At 43.8% G+C, this 25,758-nt stretch overlaps 1 protein-coding gene across 1 annotated transcript; it reads right to left on the bottom strand.

Annotated features, from left to right (window-relative positions):
- Positions 1-913: 913 nt before the first annotated feature.
- On the bottom strand, positions 914-18,948 carry LOC127334814 (exocyst complex component SEC5A-like). Its single transcript, XM_051361349.2, has 21 exons — positions 18,481-18,948; positions 17,733-17,881; positions 17,099-17,196; positions 16,812-17,006; positions 16,588-16,715; positions 16,334-16,492; positions 15,081-15,185; positions 13,237-13,311; positions 12,982-13,119; positions 12,673-12,855; positions 12,094-12,249; positions 11,860-11,983; positions 11,568-11,778; positions 11,163-11,275; positions 10,838-11,063; positions 5,418-5,511; positions 4,691-4,768; positions 3,235-3,291; positions 1,996-2,145; positions 1,685-1,894; positions 914-1,425 (listed from the first exon to the last, which is right to left on the bottom strand). The coding sequence occupies exons 1-21, from the start codon at positions 18,847-18,849 to the stop codon at positions 1,180-1,182; spliced, it is 3,264 nt and encodes a 1,087-aa protein (XP_051217309.2). The 5' UTR covers positions 18,850-18,948; the 3' UTR covers positions 914-1,179.
- Between the last annotated feature and the right edge of the window lie 6,810 nt (positions 18,949-25,758).

Genomic DNA, 25,758 nt, shown 5'->3' with positions numbered 1-25,758 from the left:
TATAAGCTATATAGTTTTTTGATAAAAAAAAAAGTCCAGAATAAGTCTTATTCTGTTGCCCCACTTGTATGGACAATATTTTTAGGAATTTGGTTAGGTTTCCTTATCTCATGCAAAGTCCTCTCTTAGATCACGTTAATTACCTATGGTTAATTCCAGCCAAATTGTCAAGGACTAATATGTGTATGAGTAGTGGGTTTACTAGTGGGCTAACAGTTGTAAGGATAGTATCAGTATTCCACCTATGTTAGCATCTTGTAACTTGTACCTGTATGGCTTATATCTAGACGGAAACAGAGGGAGTATTATAGATGTTGATCTTTTTTCCACAAACATGATCAAATTTAACTTAGTTTGATTTTCTTTAAAAAAAATACGTCTTACTTATCAAAACGGATGGAGCAGCTACATGTACACCAATTTACGCCCTTACTTATCAAAACGGATGGAGCAGCTACATGTACACCAATTTACGCCCTCGCCATGAAGAAACGAAGGATATGCGTCCATGGGAATCACCATCATAAGGCGAAAATGGCATGCTGGAAAACGATATCTAACGGACAAACGTACGCAGGTACCCAACAAACGCTCGAGCAGACGTGTCAGATCCCAAAACCGTGAGCCAGGTTCAAGTTCAAACTGTACCCAACAAACGCTCGAGCAGACGTGTCAGATCCCAGAACCGTGAGCCAGGTTCAAGTTCAAACTGTACGGATGCCAAACGTATACAGATTCCACAAAAATATCCCCACTGTCGCAAATAAAACAACAAAAAATCCCACAAACTCAATTGCTTGAGTGTGGGATAATTCAGTAAGCGTACTAGTAAAGTACCCGATCCACACATGTAACTAAAAACTGAAGTCTCATGTCAGGCCCCAATTCTCATCGCTACATTCAATGGGAACCATCAGAAAATCTATCCCTCGGTTCAGTATATTCATGCACATGACAATTCTAGTTTCTGGAGATTATACAAACAGTAGTACAATACAGCAGCCCACCTGTACCCCCCTTTTATCATACAACAACCAAAAGAATGGATCAAAATTCATAATACACAACATGAGGCTAATTACAATGAATAGAAACAACACAGCAGGAGGGAAGTAAACAAGGGGAAAAAAAAATTAGGCAAGAAGCCACATCGACGAACGAATAGTCTCAGCCTTTACTTCATCGCCGTCGTCTAGAGACTACAGGGGAGTTTGTACTTGTCTGCTGTCTTCTAAAACTAGGGGAGGAGACTTGAACCGGTGGATTATGTGGTGGTGGTGCCTGGTAAGAAGAATAAGATGAAGGTTTTGAGCCTGCCGGTGCAGAAGCTGACTGAAGAGTTGGCTCCATAAAACATGCTATGTTTAGCCGGGTTCTCTCCAGCTCCCCTTGCAGCAGATCACTACCACATTGCTGAGCAAGCACCTGGGGAAAACACAGATTTCTTTTTCAGTTCTATGTTGTTCATTGCAAAAGGAACTTTCCCTAAAGAGCGCTTAATTCTATTTTATCAAACTTAATTGACCAATAAAATCAAGATATAAGCTATATATATTTCACAAAACTAATGCCATGATACCCTACCAGATGAACTCGTCATTTATCATAAATTTCTCGACAGGCATGAATATTCTTTACTAACCACAGGTATGGGCTCTTAAGCAGCAGTTTTTTGAGTACTTACAAGCAAATCATCTGGTGATACTGAGGACCCTTTATCATCTGAGGCAGCATCTTCACTGCCGCGAGTTGGTCGACGGTTATGTCCAGGATTCTCCAAGGCTTCGGCCACACTTTCACAGGCCTTCTCCAACAAGTTCTCTTGCAAGGATTTCAGAGCTTGTTCTGCCTCAGTTGAGAAGTATGTGTGCAACACAGTTTCAAAATACTCAAGCTGCAAGCATGTAACAAAGAGAACGATGCTTAGTTATAAACAATTTGCAAGTTAAAGCTCAGTAAGAATCATACGATAAACAGATGTAACTACATAACAACCTCAAGCATGAGCTGACAAAAACCATTTGCATCCAACATTCTTAGTTCGTTGGCCTTATTCTCATAGAAAAGACTAAGAAAGATGTCAATCAAACCCTCAACCAAAATCTTCATTGTCTTCTCCAACAAAGGCCTAGCACCCGAGTACACCTGAGACGAGTGACAAAGTTAGAACTGCATGAAAGGAAATAAATCGAGTTGGAACTAAAGCAGATTTATTCATGCATCTTCACTGTACAGATTATATGAGTCAAATAGCACTCATACACAGATGTTAGAAAATAAGACATTAAAATAGGTAGAAGCAGATACAAAATGGTGTCTACATGATCAGAGGACACAGCTAGGGATATTTTTAACCAACATGAATGGCAGCCTGATCTATGGATAGGTCCCCAATTACCATAGGTGTTTTACAGTTTCTAGATGATTACTTGTATTTTTCCTTTTTCCTCTTTTTCTTTTTGTTGGGCTTGTTTCGGCTGTGTGCATCTTAGCTATGCAGAGGCCCGCCCTTTATCGAAAAAAAGAAGATGCAAAATGGATGTGGTAACAACAGACTACTGACAGCAGAAATCATTAATGATGAGGTTTCTTAAAAAGAGTGGCCCTAGAGTATTCAATTGGAGTTTCTTTAGCTCAAGTAACAAGAGACCTCCACAAGATTCTTCAACTCCGAATGAAATATAGTGCTTTGGGTGGTATTAGTATATACCATACCACTACTGGAAACAGGAAACAGTGCACGGTACTGAGGAACCGTTATCGAGTGCATCAGAAACTTTCCAGTTCCAAGCCACTCCAGGTACCATTGCTAAATTCCCAGTCTAGTACTCCCTCTGATTCATATTACTTGCCACTAGTATGGATGTACCTAAAACTAAAATATGTCTAGATACATCTATATTAGTTGCAACTAATATGGATCTGAGGGAGTACTTAGTAGTAACCAATTACGGACTCATGGCAACTACTCTGTATTAGTTCCGGAAAATGTGGGCATAGGCAGCATCCACTAAACAGATACTAAAACTTTGTGGAAGAGGCATATTTCCTATATTTAATACCAGCTTAACAGAAGCAGAACTGCTTGTGTAACAGAAAGCTTAGCCAAAGCCATAACAAACCCATGGGCCTAAAAATAAAAGAAGTTGCCAATTATAAAAGCATGATATTCCTACAAATACTGTAGTGTCACATGGTAAAATAACGAAAAGATGAACAGAAACTGATGGAAACCTCTGCGTGTACAGCTACAAGGATGTGCAGTAAATCAAGAGTTGCATCTCTAATGCCCTGCAAGGACAATGAATTGAATTAGAGTGTAACAAGAGTATACTAGACCTCATAGAATGGTAAATTTGCAAGTCAGCAAAACATTACTACAACTCAGCTATCATACAAGGATACAGTTCATAACTGGCACAAAGAAGTGTAGACACAGCATATTATTGTTCTGACTGCTCTTGCAGTAAATAGGAAGATTGCTAGAAGTTCCAAACATGACGAGTTCATAGCCAATTTCTTGCGGGTTGGGATGAAAACCCAGCCCAGCCCAGCCCATCCCACGACATTCCAGTTGGGTTGGGCCACATGGTTTAGACAGGTTCGATTATCTACTGAAAGCAACCAACGGAAGCAAATGGAGGGGGCAAATAGCAGAGGAGCACGCTGGTGATGATAAAGATGATGAAGCTGAGAATCTAGAAGGGACCACAAAGTGGGGTATATTATGGAACTTGATGACAGCGATTAATTAAACCAAAAATGGCACCCTAAGATTTCAAATATGTGATTGGCAACTCGGATGAACTGAAAGAGAATGGGCCTCACAAGAACTGAAGAAAGTGAATGGGCCTCAGAAGAATTAAAAGATGTGAATGGGACTTCTGTCAGGAAGCAGCCTATCTCATTGGGCACTGCAAAAGGCAAGCAACAGCAATGCTCATCCTCAAGCAAGGAGTGCTCTGCAAGGAGGCCACCGGCGAGAAGCTTTATCCAGTAAAGCTGTCATGCAAGCCTTGCTGATTTTTCCCAGAAGCACAGGGAGGCAACTGCGAGCGGAAACAAGCGACCACCTCTCATCTGGTAACGATGTTCTTTGATGCCCCCACTAGTACCCTGCTGGGCACCTGCCCTCTCAACACAATTAAATCATAACACTAACCTGACAGCACAAGTGCACAACGGCAATGGCAGTCATGACAACACCGACAAGGAGTGTCTTTCTTGTTGCTCCCGCACTTCTTCGGTTTTTGGTCCTTCCCCACGAGATCATTTGCACACCAGAATACTGCGGTTAAGCAGCAGGAGAACGACGTCCTTCCAGACGGTGAGAAGTAGAAAGCACTGAGAGGTCGGATGAGCAGGAATGGTAACCGTCCTGCTCAGGAAGAGGCAGTGATCGCTGCCTCTGCTACCGAGGAGGGGCAGGCGCTCAGGCAATAAAACTGGAGAGCAGGGACAGGCACTACAGTTTTATGGCAACCCAGCCTGTGATCCATGTAAACCTGCCATGTGGTTTGGTCTAGGTTGACGCATCAGTTTGAGTGGGTTGGAACTAACTATGATTTTGAGCTGCATCTCAAGGGAAAAACACTAGCAGTAACATGCAAGTGACTTTCAAAACACACCAATAGGTAACCACGATAACATCAAGGGGACTTGTCAATTTGCCATCGTTTATGCTCCATACCTTTACTACTGGTGCTGCTCCCCAATGCATCCCTGAATCCAACAGATAGTTCTGTGCAGCATTTCTGATCAAGTTTGACTAACCAAAACAAGATAAAAATATCATGGTGAGTAGAGCAAAGGCAGACAATATAATGTGCGAAAAAACTCAAAATCTGATAATAACCCCAAAAATATGTTTCCATTCAAACATGTTCTTGTTTGTTTCCGAACATAAGGCTTATTCCAGAGTACAACAATTAACTCGAAAGCCAGCACAATAACAGCAGCTTTAAAACAAATTACAGCTACTCGAGTTTGTTGGTTTGTCTAGTCGATCAGGAAGTTGCATGCGTTTGGGTGTTGTTTGCTTGTGTTTTTGTTGTAACAGTTTTCGCCCGTTTTTCTGTTAATTAACTGAGCATCTCTCTTATTCTTAATTAATAGATTGGGGCAGAGCTTTTGCTCCGTTTCAAAAAATAAATCCAAAATGAATATATTCTAGTTGGCATCATTTAATTAGTTCTTCAAAGATGATACAACCACTCTTGATGGATGGATGGATGGATGATAATATATCTGGTGTTAGCATAACAAACCTTCAGCGAGCAAAATATCCCATATAGACATTTGCACAGCAATATGAAAGAAAAAAAATTGAGGTCATATTAAATATGTTGGATCATATTCTTCCATGGATCATATATAAGATAGTTAATCAACACCAAGTCCTGAATTGTGTAACATACCTTTGCAAAAGTATATTGGTCCAGGACTTTATCTTCTAGTCCGGAAAAGGATGTCATCAGATCCCGTGTATCAGCACTTCGTTCATCATTATCCCTGTCACAGTGAAATTGACATTAATGAAGTAGATGCATCTTGAGAATTGCTTCTAGAATGATTAAATAAGCTTGTCATGAACTTAGTAACGCCATCTGATTGTGAACAGATACAGGATAAAGGATACAGGATACATAATTTTAAGCTTTTAGAATAAGCTTTTTAATACTAGGTAGAACAGATACAGGATTTTCTTATAAGGCTGGTATCTTACACAACGGAGAGGCTGGAAACTGGATGTGGCAATGTGCAAAATGATACAAACGATAGCACACTAAAGGAAATGATTTCATGAATTTGTAGCTGACCCATCACCCAACAAATATGCATTGCTTCTTCCTTCCCAGACAGCATCACCATCTGATTGACAGCCCTTAGTGGCGACTTGTAACTACCCTCCAGGCACGCAAACTACGCCTCGACACCTACAGTCAAGAGCCTGCCCAGGGAGACCACTTGAGTATGCCTTTACATAAGGAATTGTCTCTTCTAGTCCACATGTCGATTTCAGTTAACAGGCACATTTTTTATTTAGATAGGTTCTAACTAAGATGTATGTTATATCCTTGTTGCTTGGAAGCCCGATTATATCACTGGCTCGGACCATGACATCCGTCGTTTCTCGGTCACTACACGCTTCGCCCATGGCGCCAACTCTTGGTGGCTAACTACTGTCTATGGCCCCCACACTGATGATGAGCAGGTGGAATTCCTCAACGAGCTGCGTGACATTCGAGCGACTCACAATGGGGGCTGGATCGTCATGGGTGACTTCAACATGATTTATCAGGCGTGCGATAAGAACAACCCCAATGTCTCCCGCAGATCTATGGGACGCTTCCGTCGAGCCATCGATGATCTTGAGCTCCGGGAGCTCCCGCTGCATGGTCGTCGCTATACTTGGTCGAATGAGCGCGAAACCCCAACTCTAGAACGTCTAGACCACATCTTTTGCTCGGTTGATTGGGAGGCTGGACATCCTAACTGCTTCCTGACCTGTGTGGCCACATTATGAGTGATCACTGCCCCTTGCTGCTACATACGGAGCTCTCGTCTCCGCAGCACCGACGGTTTCACTTTGAATCCTTCTGGCCGCAGATCCCGGGTTTCCAGGAAACAGTCCAGGCAGCCTGGGCTGAACCTGCCTTTGGCAATCCTATTACCGTCCTTGATCGAAAGCTCAGGACGCTTAGTAGACGGCTGAAGTCCTGGAGTGACAAAAGAGTCGGCAACATCAGGCTCCAGATTGAATGGGCCAAGGAACTCATTTTCCGTCTTGATGTAGCCCAGGAAGACAGGCAATTGAGCCCATTGGAAGCATGGCTCAGACGTGAGCTGAAGAGGAAATATCTGGGGCTGTGCTCGCTACAACGCACCATCGCTCGGCAGCGATCCCGCATCAACTGTCTCCGGGAGGGAGAGGCCAACACAAAATACTTCCACATTCACACCAGCCATCGTCATCGCAAAAACTACATACCCCAAATCACTCACAATGACACCATTCTGGTGGAGCAAACCCAGATTGAGGATGCTTTTGCTGAGCACTACGAGCAATTATTCAGTACCCCTCCTGACCGTGACTTCAGTATTGACCTTGATGCTATCGGGGTTCCACGACACAACCTTACTCTCCTAGACACAGAATTCACCGAGGAGGAAGTTTGGGCTGCAGTCAAAGACACTCCCGGCGATAGATCCCCCGGGCCTGACGGATTCACTGGCACATTCTTAAGGGCCTGCTGGCAAACAATCAAGGGAGATATCATGGCAGTTTTCCAAGCTGTCTACCTTGGTCGCACACACGGGTTTGCTAAGCTCAACAAGGCGCTGATCACCTTACTGCCTAAGAAACAAGATGCATCCACGGTCCGAGACTACCGTCCAATCAGCCTGGTACACTGCATTGCCAAGCTTATCGCCAAAGTCATGTCTCTGCGCTTAGCGCCCGTCCTCCCAACTCTGGTCTCCCCAAATCAGTCAGCTTTCATCAAAGGAAGGGCAATCCATGACAACTTCATGCTAGTACAGCAAATGGCTAAGTCCTTTCACAACGCCAACACACCTACAGTGCTACTCAAGCTTGACATTGCCCGTGCTTTCGACACTGTCTCCTGGCCCTTCATCATTGAGCTGCTCCAACATTTGGGTTTTGGCCATATTTGGATCAACATCGTCTGCTTACTGCTATCCACGGCATCGACTCGCATCCTTGTTAACAGTGTCCCTGGGGACGAAATATTTCACCATCGTGGCGTGCGACAAGGCGACCCCTTGTCACCGATGCTTTTTGTCCTGGCCATGGAAGTATTCCAGTCCTCATCGACTTTGCCGCCCGCCTGGGTCTGCTGGCTGTCTTGCCTGGGAGCCGTGGGGCATGTCGTACTTCCCTCTACGCCGACGACACGGTCGTTTTCATCAAGCCTACCATCTCTGACTGCGAAACTTTCAAGGATTTGCTTCAGCTGTTTGGGGTGGCCAGTGGCTTACACACCAACATCCTCAAAAGCTCCGCCACCCCGATTCGTTGCAGTGAAGAAGAGCGAGGAATCATCGCCCAACACTTGCTCTGCCCAGTCAAGGATTTCCCTATTCCCTATCTAGGCGTCCCCTTATCTATCTGGAAACTTCGTGCGCAGGACTTGCAGCCGCTAATCGACAATCTCCACAACAAACTCTCTGGCTGGCGTGCTGGCTTGTGTCCAAAGGAGATAGACTAGTGCTTGTCAAATCTGTGCTTGCTGCAACCCCCATCCATATCATGCTCGCCACCGATATTCCCAAGCTCATCAAGGATGCCATTATCAAATGCCAGAGGAACTTCTTCTGGGCCAATGGGCGGGACGACGGCGGTGGTAGTTGCGCTGTTGCTTGGAAGAACGTCTGCCGCCCAACTGATCTTGGTGGACTGGGCGTCCTTGACATCAAACGGATGAGCTGGGCACTTCGGGCTAGATGGCCTTGGCTGGGTCGTACAGATAACACAAGACCTTGGGCCAATTTCCCTATCAAGATCAACAAAAACATCACCTCTCTGCTCCATGCTGCAACCGTCGTCAAACTTGGCAATGGCAGCAAAGCTCTGTTCTGGACTGATCGTTGGATCCAGGGGCAGAGCATCTCTGACTTGGCACCACAGGTCTTCTCCGCTGTCGGTGCCCGCACTTCCAGAACCCAGAAAGTGGCTACAGCTCTCCCTGGAAATGCCTGGATACAAGACATCACTGCTGCTCTATCTATGGATGGTATTGTCCAATTCCTCAACTTGGTCGAGATCCTTGATACACAACAGACAAACCCTGAAGCCGAAGATGAGATCATTTGGCACCTATCGGCCTCTGGTGAATACTCCTCCCAATCTGCCTACAGAGCCCTCTTCGCAGGGACTGTGACTTCACCTCACCACAGCGCTATTTGGGAGTGTTGGGCACCTCTTAAGTGCAAAGTCTTTGCCTGGCTTGCCTCCCTAGATCGATGCTGGACCAATGAGCGACGCCTACGCCACGGCCTGGCCAACAGCGACACTTGTGCGCTCTGTGATCAAGACTCCGAGTCCATAACAAATCTCCTGTTAAGGTGCTCCTTTTCGCAACAAATCTGGTTTGACGTATGTAGCAGGCTAAACCTCCAGACATGCATACCAGACTGCAACAGCGAGTTCAGCACCTGGTTTCAGACCGCCACGATGAATGCACAAAGCTCAGTTCGGAAGGGTGCCAAGTCGATTATTATCCTAATCATATGGAGACACTGGAAAACTCGGAATGATGCAGTCTTCAAAAACACTGCACCTAACAGGCAGGACCTGGTCGTCTCGATCCTGGAGGAAGCTAAGCTGTGGATGATAGCCGGCGCAAAAGCCCTGCGCCGGCTCCCCTTACACGCTAGACCTCCCGATGCAGAACCCCCTTAAAGTCCCTAGGACTAACAAAGTTAGCCCTGTACAGTTTTATTTCTTTCTTCTTTTCTTTTTCTCTGAAATTCCTTTGTAGCTCTGCTACTCCCTGTATGCTCCCGTCTGCTAATATATTATGACGCATGCTTTGGCATGTGTTCGAGAAAAAAACTAAGATGTATGTAGATCTCATCTTCAGAGATATTAGGCCATCTAGAGCATCCTGGAGGGCAAGAGTGCAATCTGATCTTCAGCTTTTAAGGTTCAGGGTTCCTGAAAACCTGGTAGATAGTATTTTTAATCTTATAGACACAATCTAAGTTGTATTTCTTTTTGTTAAAAGGTGCTCACACCTTATCATGTAAATTTTTGTGCTGGTTAATAAAATACCAGTAGGAGCCTCTCCTACTGTTTGCTGGTAAAAAAAAAGAGATGTATGTAAACCTTCAGTTATGTGGGACTCCTTGATACCATAAATATTTCTTGAAAATTTAAGCTTGTGCAAAGTTCAGTTCGAGATTGATCAGTTATTAAATCACATTCTAGTTACTAAGATATGTCATTCAAAGCCAATCAGGAGAGAAATCCAGTCCAAATAATGTACAATACGCAACCCAGCATAAGGGTAGACCAAATCCCACAAGTCCAAAGCTCAAACAAAAAAAGAACTGCTATCGAAATGTATGAAGCCCAACTGCTGACCTAAAATAAATCCATTGAAGAGCAAGATCTCAAACATCTCTTAACATGGTAAATCTCGAGAAATTAGTAAGGAATGGGGTACAAGTACTAGATGAACCAAATCATACCACGAAACGATAACTTGGGATCTTGGGGTCCAAGTCAGATCAATGAATGAAACAACAATGTGAGAAAAGGGATTTGATGGACCCGTGGCTGGCAACTATGATGAGCTTGCGCCGGCAAGCTTTGCTAGAACATAGGTGAGTGCAACCTCGAGCAACTACAGAAGGCAGCATCTATGGAGAAAAGGGTAGCAGCCTCTAGCCCATCGCTAGTGCTTCAAGCCTGTGAGAGAGCAGATCCATAACTGGATTTTGTAGCTGGGATTAGAGGGTAACTGGGTCTGATTCAATTTGTATAGCGGACAGAGGAAAGAAGACTAGCTATTCTAGCTAGTTCAGTGTTGCGACTCAAGACGGTACAGTCTTCTCAGTCTGCTCAAAGGGAAGCCTTGAACCAACATGAAAAGTCACTTCAGGCTACAAACTGGAGCTTGAGTGTGCTGAAGTGCAAGCCCGACCAAGGATCCTGGGCTTGGGCTAGACCACAAGGTCCGGCTTCTCGTGACCAGGTAATTGCACCCAAAGTCTACTACTCTACTTCGCATAAGATAACAATCCTCCTTTGAAGAGAAGATAAATGTACTTCAGCAATGCAACCAGAAAATGTGAGAAGTTGGTCACATACCTGACTGGCGACCAAATGTGCCTATATTTGGCATACAGTTCATCTGAAAGTTCAGCTTTACAATATCCAATGTTACTCAATACAACCAACAGCTTCTTATGTAAGTCTCCATCCACGCTAGCAGATGCTTCTCTATCGGTACCATTTATATACCCATTTTGTACATGATTGTTTTCTTTATTTGATCTACTCTGTGCTAGTTCCTCTCCAAATTTCCCCAGATAACCTGATATGTATAGATTGTTGCAAATAAAAAACAGTGACACCACAACTAGATACAAAATTTAGAATTTACAAATGACTACAATATAAATCATCTCCATACCTGCAAAATCACGAAAAGAATTTAGAAATGCAAGTCTAACAGACTCATGGATTTCCTGAAGTTGTTGAGAGACGTCATACTTAGCACTCTCATTCCTCAGATTAAAGATCATTCTGAAATAAACAACATAGATCAGGATGCAGTACAACATTGTAAAAAGTGAAGGCTGAAGATATGTAATTGTGCTTGTGTGGCCATCATTTTAACATAGAAAACCGGGAGTTAACAGTAACGAAATAAGGCTTCAAATGCAAACATAACGAAAGGGAGAACTACAAGGACAATATACAACCAGAAAAACCATGTGCCCTTCACATGGCTCCGAAATAAAGTATAAATGCGCAAGAAAACAAACAAATTGATAAAGCACCATAATGTTAAACAGAGATACAGATGTAGGCTTACAATTCAATCCGGTCCATTGCTGAAATTGTGATTTCACGAAACTCCAAAGGCAGGCATGAAATTGCATACGGAGACTTGTTTCTCTCGAGGGTGGACAAAGTAATCCAAGTCTCATATTTTGATACCTCCTTAGTTGTAGCCCGCATCCAAGAGCAAAGCCGCAGAATGTAAAGCTTTGTCATCTCAAAATGAAGGGCGTGCAACATTTTAACTGGCACAATTGTTAAACACGTTCAGGATAGAAGGCAATTTTCTGTGTATATGCAGCTTTAGAAGGTGGAACTAATTATACCAGCAGTCGGAGATGAATCCTTTCCTTCAAGTGTCTGACAAGCCTTAGCTATTTCTTTTATAGTGTCTCCCATATATGGACGAAGAATGTTGCATTCCTCAAAATCACGAAAACTATTCTGAACCTGTTAGTGTCAAAGCACGTTTAGTGGCTATTAAAAATACAATCAGACATTATGTGCAAAGTGCCATGGCTAACTGTAAAAGTTGCCAAATATGCAGCGAAGAACTGTACCTTGGTGTCAAAAGCAGAAACAGTAGCATGAACCATACTGGCAACTTCGTCAATACTATGGTTTGTGTACTTTGCCTCCACACCTTTATCATCAGTTCTATTTGCGCCGGATTTTGTATTCATGTCAGAATCAGCAAGTACATTCCCAGCAGCTGCCTGTAAGGAATAAGTCAAAAAAATCCATGTAATTAATTTTTTAATATAAGCAAATATAAGATGCCTTTTTTAGCCTCATCTGATGATGTCAAGAAGGCACTTTCATGTGACAATGTGAAGCAAGCATCATATTTTCACACTGGCATTATCAGAACAATTAATATAATATACCTTTCTAAGATTTCATGTGACTATGTGAAGCAAGCATCGAATTTTCACGCTCACATTATCAGAGCAATATACATAAAGCAATGTACACTTTTAATTTGAGTTAAACCAAACAGGACAAGGGAAGAGTTTGCAAGTTTCAGCAGAAAAAAAAATGCTTGCATCAAGCCCTAATAGATAGCTCGCAAACATCAGAAGCAAGGGTGAATCATTTTTTCACTGCTATGCAACTAATAAGATTTTGCATGTCCATACCTTTGCAAATTTTCCACTGAAGACAGATAAAGCTAATCTCCAGAATGCAGGAACATGCTGGATAAGTACAGCAGTTAACCTCCGAATATAGGATGCCCTTAAACTATCAGCCTCTTCGGCCATGAAGTTTGATGACAACTGATCGTCTTGAAAAGAATCACCTATACCAGAATCAACTTCCAACTATACAAAAAAAACGACACGGGCCATGTTAGTATACAAGAACAAAAGTTATGAATAACATGGAAACTTCATCAAAAGAATGACCAGACACATTTCATGCAGAACAACAGAAAGTAGCACACTCACTGATTTATTTGATTCTTGTTGCAACTGCCTCCATTTTGAATGAGAAAGCATTTTTTCGCGAATTTTATTTTGCAAAACCTCCATCCGTGCTTCATGATCTAAGGTGCACTTTTCAAACAATCCAAGAATCCTGCCATTCTGATGGAAAATATTGGCATATATACTTAGAACATGGATAGGAAAGAGAACATGGATGATTTAATGGTATAATGTCAGCCATGTTATAGCAGAAAGATTTTGGTCAAGGGTGGTAACCTGAATATTAAGATAATGCCACACTGGATCAGTCTCGGGTTCCAACTCCAACAATAACCGGACGATGTTCTCAAGCTGAAAATTGTGAAAAGGATCAGTAAGCAAATACTACCAAGTCATCAGATAACTTGGATCTACAAATGGTATAATTACTACTAGTAATCAAATTAGAGCAACCAGCATCCTACAGTTATGAGTTAGTCGCATAAAACTACCACAATTATGTCAAAATTTACCATTTCATACCAGCTACGTTTTTGGGACAGAAATCTACCACTCCACGGCAAGTTTTTTTGCAATTCGCGCAAATGACCCGTTGAGAACGAATTGACACGGTTTTGGACAGCAGACCGCACATGTCAGGGCCAAGTTTGATTAGATGGGCAAGGTCCCACTTGTCAGCCAAATTAAAAATATTAAAATGTCCCGAATTTTTTCCCCAAAAGTCAATCGGGGGTTCTTCCTCTAGACACTGCAAGCACGGGAAGGCTCGACCGCCGCCGCCATACTCGCCTCCTCAGGGCCAAGCAGCACCAGCGCTCCCTACTGCTCGCCGTGACGCCCCCATGGAGATGCCGCTGCATGAACAGACCACCACATGGAGAGGCTATGGCCAGCCAGGTGAGCGACTACACCATGGAGGCATCTGCGGTTGCGTCACCGTCACCGTCGCCGTAGGGTGTGGGACTTGCGGCTCGAAGAGAGGGCGACGTGGGGTGGCCGGCGATGGAAGGCTGAGCCGGCGACGGGAGGCTGGGCCGGCGGCGTTCGACGGGAGGTCCTACCTCTGGTCCGTTTGTGCCCGAACGGACAGCCGGACACAAAATACCCAGCCCAGCGGCCTGACCCAAACGGAGAAACTGTCCGAGCGTGACCCATTTGCGGACCAAATTTGGTCTGGCAATGGGTTGACCCGGACGTGTCCACAGTACGCTGCTCTCCGTCCCACACATGACCTCCCCACTTATCAGTCACCCACCAGCCCACTTCTCTCTATCTCTGCTCGATCCCCGCATCTCAAATTCTCAAGCCCCAATGACTCCGATCTGGCCGGTGCCCAACTCACTGCTCACGCTCGCCTGCGTCGAGCCGAGAAACGGCACTCCCCATGGCCGCCCCCGCGGTTGTCTTCTCCGGTGTGTCCGTCATGGTCGCTGCACGCCTCCATCATGGCGTCATGGACAGTTCCCCAAGGCGCGAGCTGCTGCAGCATAGCTCGATATGGAGCTCTACTGGGTACTGGCCGGCACGGCTCCTGGTAGCTGTCAGCGCCAAGCTCCGCCCAATGTTCTTCCCTGCGCTGCGCCACCCGTGCTCCTCCTGGCCATGCCTGCAACAGCTCTTCCGGCCGCTAGCGATTCGGCCGGGGCTCGAGCGCGGCGTGTATTGATCTAGCTAGTACCAGCATGTGTGGTTGGAGCTGCCTAACTGAAAGTACTACCAGAGCGTGTCGCTGAATAGTACTAGCAGCAGAGTCACAGGATGTGCTAGCTATTTTATTTATTTTTTTGCAAAATTTTGGTTTATATTGATATGTCATACTGTGATCTAAAAGCAGATGAAATTTAAGAGTCTATGACATGTGGGTCATATTTGTCATTGACAACAAACAAAATGGACTAATGGGTCTCCCCGCTGGGGGCACCTCCGACCCATTTCGGACAAGGAGCAAAACTGGAGGCAGATGGAGACCCAGACGGACTAAAATGGACACTTTTTGTGTTCGAAATGGGTCTCCCCGCTGGAGATGGCCTAAGTTCACAAGTTTAAGTCATCTTTTACTGTCAACAGAGCTAGCGAATTTAGAGATGTCACCAACACTTAATGACATGCAGAATACTAACCTCAGCAAGGTCAAGATGAGGATCTTCCATCGACTTATAAAGCATTCCTCTGAAATCATGCATTACGTTCTCCACTTCCTCCAGTACACGTTTGAGTATTCCCACCTGTAGGTTGGTCACTGTAATACCGTATAATAAACATATAAAATGCACTGAAACTAAAGTTGATTGTGGCGTGTAGTGCCTCACAACGCGGGAAATCACCACAATAAAGTGGAAAATTTTAAGCAATATGATACTAAAGCATCCACCAAGCAATAAACATACAAATAAAAGCAGGTTATAAACACACGTGCAAGTCAATGCACCAAGGAGTAAGTATTTATGAAAATTAATCTATCAGCAAAGCTAGGATTTCTAGGAGCTTGTGAGAATCAATCAAGCTTTGTTATTACAAAATTTCACATTGCGGTTCAAATATACAATTAGAGAGCAAACAACACCGGGACTTAAAAAACAATTATAAGGAACGCAGTAGTTGAATGATACATGCACTGCTTCGTCACCCATACAACATGGGTCTGCATATAAAAATGAAAGACGATCAAATCTAAAGACCTTCCTATCTCGTTTTAATATAGTTCGTAAGACACAGGATCCTTGAAAACTCAAAATTCCAACATAGTCTGCCTCGTGCTTTGATCCAAGCAGAACTGGTATCAAACTATGGTACAAAAGTGAAGTTATTTTGCTAAATTATGGTACAAAAGTAAATTATAGGCTGTGGGAGTGATTTCTCATAATGGGATTTCGCATGGTCCCAAAAACTACGGAAAAAAATACCAATGGTAACAAAAATATCAATGCAACCCAACCAAAGCCCTAATACGACACATGTTTGCTTGTTTCATCATTATGTAAGTAGAATAAACCAGTGCCAGGTAGATAGTTGTGTCTGCTTCACCTGTTTGATTAGGTAATAAAATACATGTTTCTCCTGTATAAGCAATACATTTTATGTATGCTGAATTCGAAGTAACTCTTTTTAATTATCGTTTACACTTAGACAAATTACAAAGCCCACTTACAGTACACGACAAATAGAGGGGAGATATTAGTCTAGGACAGTAGTGTTGTAAGAACATGACGGAGATCACCAGTCTGTGGTCCCTACTAAATCCCCAAGGTTGTCAAAATAAGATAGTGGGGTGCAGACGGCTAGAACCAGAAAGCATGTATACCCTTGCCAATTCCCAGAACTGTGGATCGTTGGATAAAAGAAGCAGCTAAGATAAATTAAGAAATTGGCGTACATGAGAAGGAAGAACAATTGATTTTGCTTTTTGGTACTCTCTGACAGCTAGATCATACTCTCCTTTCTTAATGTTGCTACGAATTGCACTTGGCAGGTTAAATAATGTCCGGAATCTCTGAAGCATTCCCTGAACAGATCTGATCTTCTCAGCTTGGGCCTGTACAAAGCAGTTTAGTGCACTCAATAAAGAATTTTACATAGATGCCAATCAAGATGAATGAAAATAGTTCTAGAGAAAACTTAGTGGTATACCTGCCTCTCGAATAGAGGCTGGAATGCACGATTTGCCACGCCGCTAATCTTTTGAGTGACCGAACACAAGTGAGTGGTACCCGCACCTTCAGGGTCGTCTTCTATCTGTCTCAGTTTCGACTCAATATCTGCAGAACAACGGTATATCACAAAGTGAGACATTGTACAGAGTTAATACCCTGAACATGTAGCAGCTAAGGAGAAAGCTACGACTAAAATAATACCATCTATCGTAGTTTTGCACGAGACAAAACAATCAAAGTTCTCCTTGACTAATTGTTTTTTCTGCTGCGTTCTTCCTTTAAGATCAGTTTTCAAGGTAAGAGCACCAGACTCTAAATCAGCGGCACTTGTATCTTTGTGGACCCACGAAAGAAAAACCTTGGGATCAAAATTTGGAGAAGAGTATATAACTTTGTCTGCAAAAGCACAAAAAAAAAGTAGACATTTTATTCAACACGAACAACAGAAGGGAAACAAAAGAAATAATGCATATGACCGAGAGGCATACCTCGCATACTGGGGTCCAAACCCTGAGACTTCTCCCTCGAAACAGGAGAACTTACTGAAGCATCAGTGATAAGTCGCAGGGACTTATTATCCATGATACTGGTGGGAAATAAACATTACTCAGTCATGAAAGGGCAGTGGCCATAGAAAAAGAAAATAAACATAGTTTGATTATTTTAATTCCTTGGCTACATAGCATATGACCCATACGCTGCACAGTGCGACACCACCACTGTTTTTTTAGTTAATATTTGTTGCTATCTAAATTCCAACAGATCGATTTAAGAGACCATCTTCGTTAATAAGGTTTGTGACTTTGTGGCATGTTATGCTTCTTTCCATGAAATGACAGGGTCTGTTTGGCATGGCTTCTACTTTAGCTTCTAAAGCCAGATGCTGAAGTCAGGCAATTCACTTGACTTTTAGAGAAACAAAAGATGTCTCAGATACTGACACAAGACGATCCCCCCTAGCTTCTCTAGTTTTTTTTCCGAATTTTCTAGCCCACCACCTTAAGTTGACTTCTGGGCTTCCCCAGAATCTACTTTACGAAATATTTCCAAGTGTGATATGATTATGGAGCACTTAAATTAAAACATGTTAATGATCAAATGTTTGATGACCCAGATAGTTACCCGAGGCCTAATGGATCCAAAACCTCCACTCCTCTAGGTAAAGTCTGTACACTTGTGAGCGCCTTCTGAGCTGCAACTGCTTTCTGTTCAATTGCTTGAACACTAGGCGCTGCCCTTGCTTCACGCATCTCCCGAACTCGGCGAGCAAGCTGAACGGAACAAAGGCCGATGAACATTAGGCATGTTTGGCATGAGACCATGAGTGTGGAAACACAAAAAGGTACAACAGAGCATGGTAAATAAGACTTTCACGTTCAAGGCATTTGATAATATTATTGAAGAATGCAGACATATGATTCAGAAACCTCTCACGAATTCTGATGCAGGAATTATGTGAATTCTCAATTTGAAGAAAACCAAATGAATGTTGTTTAATCCTATTCAGCAACCTGTAAAGCAAACAAACACCTAGCAGCAATGCATAGTAATTGCAATGTGTGCTGTGTGCAGGTGCTATATGCAGTAACCGCAAAACGAACACAGTTCCTTGCACATTATAAATGGGGCAAGCTCTATATGGAACTAAAGTAGTAAGTCATTTCGCACATTCAAACCGAAAGTAGCAGTGCAAGCTAAATTTAACTAGCAATCAGACGATGATCCCACCACCGTGTTCACGCAAGGAATTGTTGATTGTTGGTCTGTTGGGTTGGAGAGCAACACGATTGAGCGGATGATGAATCAAAAGCGTAAACGATGTCCACAAATGGGCAGCCCCGAGATCTCTCGAGATCTCGGCGATCCGTACCTCGGCCTCGTCGACGCGCTTCCAGCTCCTGGGCTCGGCGTCGTCGAGATCGCCGTCGTCCCGCGAGGCGGGCCTGCGCGCGCCGGCGCGGGCGCCCCCGCGGGGCGGCGGGGGGCCGCGGTCGCGGGCGGGGGCGGCGTCCTCGTCGCCGGAGGAGATGGAGAGCATCTCGACCTCGGAGTCGTCGTCGTCGTCGCCGCCGCGGCTGGGCTTGGCGGCGCGGGCATTGGCGGCGCGGGCCGGGGGGCGGACGAGGTTGACGACGGGCTTGTTGGCGGCGCCCGGGCGCTGGTGGCTGAGGTCCCGCGCCGCCTGCTCCTGCAGCGCCATCTGGAGGAGCTCGTCCTCGTCGACATCGCTGTCGCTCATGGCCGCGGAGGCGTCGGGTCGGGGCCTGGATCTGGAGGTGGAGGAGGACGAGACGACGAGGGGAAGTGAGAGGAGAAATTTCGGTCTGGAATTCGACGCTTGGTTTGGTTGGTCTGGTCTGGATCTCCACGCTGGAGGCTGGACCCAACGGTGGGGTTCGAAGGCCGAAATGCGGAATGGTTCGTCTAGTCCGTGCGTTGGGTGTTGGCTCGAGCGTTCCACCAGAACCGGTACCGGTGGCCGTGGCCGCACAACAAGCCGTGGCGTACCGGCGAGAAGCTAACAAATATTTTGGGTGCTCTGCACCAAAAACAAAATTGAGGGAAACAGCCACCTGCTGAGCTTTATTAATAATCATCTAAGAGCATCTTGCGCCTAAATGGCGCCGGATGGGGGACGTGTTTCGTTCGTGCCGTGTTTAGAGGGACGTCGCTCCTCAGCCGCGTCCCCCAAACGTCGCCTCCAAATATTAAAATACTCTTTTTTTGTTTTAATAGATAGAAAAAACTATGTACTAATATTCAAATCGGTGCAACATAAACAAATTACATATAAAAACTTCGAAAAAAACATAATCAAATTACATATTATTTTTTTAAACTACTTCTTCTTTAATGGCCCCGTCTCTTCATCCTCATCACGGTGGCGCTTCCTGCTCGTCACCTCTTCCGAAGAGGCGGTGTCGGTCGATGCGTCGGAGGAACTTGTGTCCTCCTTGTCGTCGACGGTGCTCGCCGGCTGCGCCGTGGCCTTGGCATTGGTCTTGGCCTTCGCTTTCGCGTCCGCCTTCGCCCGGGCCGCCACCGCCGTCGCCTCCTCAGCCCCTTCCTCCTCCGCCCCCTCGTCTAAGGCATGTCATTCCTCCGCGCTGTCCAGTGGCGGCGGGGAATCATCGCTGCTGCTGGGCGTCCGGACTCTGTCCCACCAATGGCGTCATCCTGGAGACTTGCCCTCATTGTCGGTGTCTGATGGAAGCCTAGAGAGGTCGCTCATCGTGAGAAGGTTGGATGAATGGCGGCCGGTTGAAGATCCGAAAGCGCCTATGTACGGGTCTTATTGAGCGCGGATGAACGGGGGCGCAGAAGTCGAAGAGAGCGGCGGTTGCTCTTCTGACGCTCCATTCCGACGGTTGACGCGTCGGTCGACGCGGTTGCCAATGCGACAGTTCCCCTTCCTGGCAACTGCACAGTCGCTACGTAGGCGGCGGTTGAGCGTCCGAGCCGCTGATGCATCGGTCCCGCGCCTCCTCCCCTCTCATTTCGTTGTGTCCGGCGTGCCCGGAGCGTCCCCTGTGTAGCGGGGATGGGCTCGGGGCGCTGGACACCGTATTGGGCCGCGTCGGACAAAAAGGGTCTTTGGGGCGCGCGGCTGGAAACGATTTTTTGTCTCACGCGCCCCAAATCCCTTTGGGCCACGGTTTGGAGAACGCGACTGGAGATGCTTGATGGGTTCGTTGCATAGAAAACAAAAAATTCTACCGTGAACAAGAACAAAACCAAGATCCAATCTAGGAAAAGCCAAGATCTAATCTATGAAGATCGAAGCAACGAGATGCATGTGACACTAACCCTCGAAGATTTTCAAAGCCTACGAGATTAGATCTCGTTGTTGATGTAGTCGATCATCTTGTGCTGCAATCCGGCAGCACTTCCGTACTCGGTCGTGCGTACGGTGTCGATGAAGCCCGTCCTCTCCCCGTTCCAGCGGGCAGCGGAGGTGTGGTAGATCTCCTCGGAATTCCAGCAGCACGACGGTGTGGTGGTGGTGGTGGAGGAGGAAAAACTTCAGGGCTTCACCTAAGCCGGAGCAGTGTATGGAGGAGGAGAGGGGCGGCCAGAAGTGGTGGCTAGGGTTGGGTGCGCCCCCCTGCCCCCTCCCCTCTTTATATAGGGGAGAGGGTCGGTTGGGGTGGCCCCCTTGCCCCCCAAACCCATCTAGGGCCGGCGGCACAAGGGGGAGGGGGAATCTTGCCCCCCAAGTTGATCCCCCCTTAGGGTTTTGGGGAAACCCTAAGGGGTGGCCGGCCTGGGCCTTTGAGGCTTGGTGCGCCTGGCCCATTAGGGCTAGGCAGCACCCCCTCGGCCCATGTAGGCCCCCCCTAGGTCGTGGGCCTCATGGTGGACCCCTCCGGAACCTTCTAGAACCTTCCGGTGTTTCACCGGAAAAATCCCGAACTTTTCCAAAACCTAGAAATCAACTTCCCTTATATGAATCTTATTCTCCGGACCATTCCGGACCTCCTCGTGATGTCCTGGATCCCATCCGAGACCGAACAAACTTCGGTCTCCATCTCATATTCTGAATCTACTTATGCGACATCGAACCTTAAGCGCGTCACCCTACGGTTCGTGAACTATGCAGACATGGTCGAGACTCCTCTCCGACCAATAACCAATAGTGGGATCTGGATATCCATAATGGCTCCCACACATTCAACGATAACTTAGTGATCGATTGAACCATTTACATACGATACCGATTCCCTTTGTTGCACGATACTTTACTCGTCCGAGGTTCGACCATCGGTATCTCCATACCTAGTTCAACCTCGTTACCGACAAGTACTCTTTACTTGTTATCGTGGTATGTCATCTCTTGTGACCTTGTCACATGCTTGCAAGCTAATTAGATGTCATTCCACAGGGTCCAGAGTATATCTGTCCGTTATCGGGATGGACAAATCCCACTCTTGATCCATATGCATCAACTCATACTTTCCGAATACTTAATCCCATCTTTATAACCACTCATTTATGCAGTGCCGTTTGATGTAATCAAAGTACCCTTCTGGTATAAGTGATTTACATGATCTCATGGTCAAAGGACTAGGTTACTATGTATCTGAAAGCTTATAGCAAGTTGAACTTGATGACTTGATCTCATGCTACGCTTATTTGGGTGTATGTGAATTATATCATTCACCCAATGACATAACCTTAATAATTTTCTTTTTTTTATTTGCAACAGATATATACAGCATTGAGCAATACGAGAGAACATAAGGACACACAAGTGGCAGCGAGGAAGCTTTGATTTCAGGTACATGCTAATCCTTTCTTCCTCTGGATATGTTGCTGATAACATTCAGTTAATTTTTACACATCTGAAACTTCGGCAACATTCCTCTAATGCTTCTTATAATGTTCAGACTAAATATATGATTGGGCCAACAAACTTTGTTTGCTCACGGTAATTTGGTCGTTTGAGGAATTCGTGTAAGATATGTAATCCTCCTATTACATGACTTTACATGGTCAGATATTATTGTTTACAAATAATTTCCATTTGTTAAAATAATTTATGTGTTCTCCCTCCTACATACTTAGCCACCTATATCTTCTTCACATGTGCTATCTGGTAACAGAATTTTTTTTCACATGTCATTCGCCAGTTGTCTTTTTGAAAGATGAATTGTGATATCATCACGTTGCTACCTTTTTGCCCAAGACAAATATGCATGTATTTTACTTCCAGATGGAACCGGCACTTACACTACCAAATGTATAACTAAAAAAATTTGGATTCCCCGGATCTTCAATGTGATCACCGGTTTAATATGTACTTCTCGATTTTCTTTTAGCTTCGCGAAAGTGGATTTTATACATGAAAATTAGGAATTACATATCGGCCTCATCCTCTTTTTTCAAAAATAGATTTTCCAAATGTAATGTTACATGATTTAAGAATGATTTCCATTTGTTTCTAATTGGTGCTTAATAAATTATGTTGTGTACCATAGATTACCGCAGCAACACGCGGGGTATCATCTAGTTGAGATAGAAATGTTGTTAAGTCTGACATGAAACTTTACGGACTGGAACCGTATTATTAAAGAATCAAGAAATGATTAAGTCCTATTGCAAAATTTTGGTAAATCTCACATTATTGATTCAAAGAACAATGGTTTCAATTAGTACCTAAAATCATCTTGTCTCCGTGAAACTTGAAGTTCAAATATGTTTGAAAAGTAAGGAGCTGAAAATTTTGTTTTCAGAAATAAGCGAGGTATGAGATATATGTGATATCTAAGACCTTATTGCAAGGTGATAGAATATAATTTAGTGAGACTACATAAACTCATAAGTTTTATGGGAATGTACGAAGGTTGAAGACGCCAGGCGTCCCAATCCTCCAACTATTGAGGCACTAACGATATTCGCATATCCATGAAATGATCGTCCTTAGTATGCACCGTTGATAAGACTCGTCGTTTCGAAGCATCTCGTGATAATCGGGTGTTATAGATTCTATGTGTGCATACAACGGGTGCAAGCCAGATTTGCACGTGCGAATACTGAGGTTAAACTTTATGAGCCTAGCATGTACAGACATGGTCTCAGAAAGTCGTCATGATTTGATGGATAAAAATTATGAGTGAAATTGTTCATCACATTAAAAGGTTACTAATAGTGAAATCCGGAACACTTGTCATATGATGATCAACTTCAAAGTAAGAACCTCAAGGTTATTGGTATTTGACCAACAAACCTAGAAGTTATTGAAGGTGAAGTGTTTTCTGAGAATGAGGAAAGCTAAAAGAGAAACTACAAAAGATATTTTGGCAGAAAAAAATAAAAGACTAGAAAGTCTAGCTCATGTGTATATAGATGATATACATGTTATGGATGTATTTCTTGTTTGGTCACATAATGAAATTCTTGGGTAATTGTACCAGATTGGTTGGTATGAGATGTCATACAATACAACGCAATACAAGAATACGATGGCCTAAGTGACTGATAAGGAATATGGTAATAATGCATGTCTAGAACATAATAAAGTGTTATTATGTTTGTCGTTGGCATTCTACCTAGCCCTTAGAATTTATAATAAAGAACTTAATAATTGTTATTTTGCTCTGGTCAAATGAAAACAATGAGTTGTTCAAATTATGACATTACTCCATGTACGATGGATAAGTTATTATAAATCTTTATGGTGAAACACACATGCATAACACTGACGCTAAAATGCATAAGGCAAATGATGTGAATTCCACTTATTTGTGGAGCCGCCATTTAGGTCATGTTAGAAAGGAGCGCATGAAGAAACTCCATGCAAATGGATTTTTGGAGTCATTTGATTTTTGAATCATTTGGCGCTTGCAAATCTTTTCTAAAGAGAATGACTGAAATACCATTCATAGGCCAAGAGTTGAACGAGCAACTAACTTAGTGAAAACATACATGATGATGTATATGGTTCACTAGGCATAGTTATGTGCGGAAGATTCTTCTACTTCATGAAAACTTCCAACAATGAATTGAGTATATATATATGTGGATATATTTATTCGATAAGGAAGAAGTTTGAAACATTTGAATGGATTCAAATAAATTTCAGTATGAAGTGGAAATCATCGTAATAGAAAAGTCAAATATCTATGATTGGATCATGGTGAAAAATTTGAATTACGAGTTTTAGTGAACATCTAAGAGAGTTATGAAATTGTTCTACAACTCACGTTTCTTGGAGTATCATAGTGATGATGTAGTATCCGAGAGATGTATCCAAACCTTGTTGTGTCAAGACTATCAAATCCAGCAAGAAAATAATATAGCATAATCATTCGCATGTTTACTATTAGTGTAGTAAAAAAACTACTCTATGCAGACACCAATTTAAAGATGAGCCATATACTTGTGCTCCTGAGTAAACATGGCGCATGTGTATGTGTGTAGAATAAAGGTTAGCTACATCAGTGTGCTAAAAATATAACGAGCATCAAGGATTAGTTCTTTTAATAACGAGTTTGGATATTCGCATTCTTGCTAGCATATATCACATCATTCTACTTAAATTTCGATAATACAATATGTGAAACAGAGAAATCTTTGGAATTAGGGAATTACGCTAGATTCATGGTTCAATAAGAGGACACATGAGATTAGAGGAGCCATCTCACAAGGCATAACACGGAACCAGAAGAAAACATATATATGGGCAACTATTTGCATACTTTCGCCGCCATTATAAGAATTAGTTTTGTAGAAATGTTAGACAATACTAAACTGTGCATAGTTATCTGGTAGAAAAGAGCCAATACCATTTTTTCCTCTGTTAAGGCATTCACATACACACCATCCTTAGTTTTATGGCATTCATCAAAGAAAGTTGCTCGATCCATGACACGCGTACAACACGCGACTGTTGGGAACCCCAAGTGGAAGGTGTGATGCGTACAGCAGTAAGTTTCCCACAATAAGAAACTAATGTTTATCGAACCAGTAGGAGTCAAGAAGCACATTGAAGGTTGATGGCGACGGAGTGTAGTGCGGCGCAACACCAGGGATTCCAGCGCCAACGTGGAACCTGCACATCACAACCAAATTACTTTGCCCCAACGTGACAGTGAGGTTGTCAATCTCACCGGTCTTGCTGTAACAAAGGATTAGATGTATAGTGTGGATGATGATGTTTGCAGAAAACAGTAGAACGAGTATTGCAGTAGATTGTATTTGATGGAAAAGAATGTACCGGGGTCCACAGTTCACTAGTGGTGTCTCTCCCATAAGATAAATAACATGTTGGGTGAACAAATTACAGTTGGGCAATTGACAAATAAAGAGGGCATGACCATGCACATACATGTTATGATGAGTATTGTGAGATTTAATTGGGCATTACGACAAAGTACATAGACCGCTATCCAGCATGCATCTATGCCTAAAAAGTCCACCTTCAGGTTATCATCCGAACCCCCTCCGGTATTAAGTTGCAAACAACAGACAATTGCATTAAGTATGGTGTGTAATGTAATCAATAAATACATCCTTAGACATAACATTGATGTTTTATCCCTAGTGGCAACAGCACATCCACAACTTTAGAACTTTCTCACATCCTTGTCCTGCATTTAATGGAGGCATGAACCCACTATCGAGCATAAATACTCCCTCTTGGAGTTAC

The sequence above is a fragment of the Lolium perenne genome, chromosome 2, assembly GCF_019359855.2.
Source record: "Lolium perenne isolate Kyuss_39 chromosome 2, Kyuss_2.0, whole genome shotgun sequence".
Taxonomy (NCBI): Eukaryota; Viridiplantae; Streptophyta; class Magnoliopsida; order Poales; family Poaceae; genus Lolium; species Lolium perenne.
Note: the sequence above shows the minus strand (reverse complement) of the source record. Positions and strands in the feature narration are given on the sequence as shown.

Bases quoted from the DNA above. Each gene is read 5' to 3' on its own strand.
- LOC127334814 (XM_051361349.2), bottom strand. From the start codon at position 18,849: ATGAGCGACAGCGATGTCGACGAGGACGAGCTCCTCCAGATGGCGCTG. The intron at 12,856-12,981 runs GTGAGTGTGCTA...TTTTTTGTATAG, and splicing joins AACAAGAATCAAATAAATCA to TTGGAAGTTGATTCTGGTAT. The intron at 1,895-1,995 runs GTTGTTATGTAG...ACATGCTTGCAG, and splicing joins TTTGTCAGCTCATGCTTGAG to CTTGAGTATTTTGAAACTGT.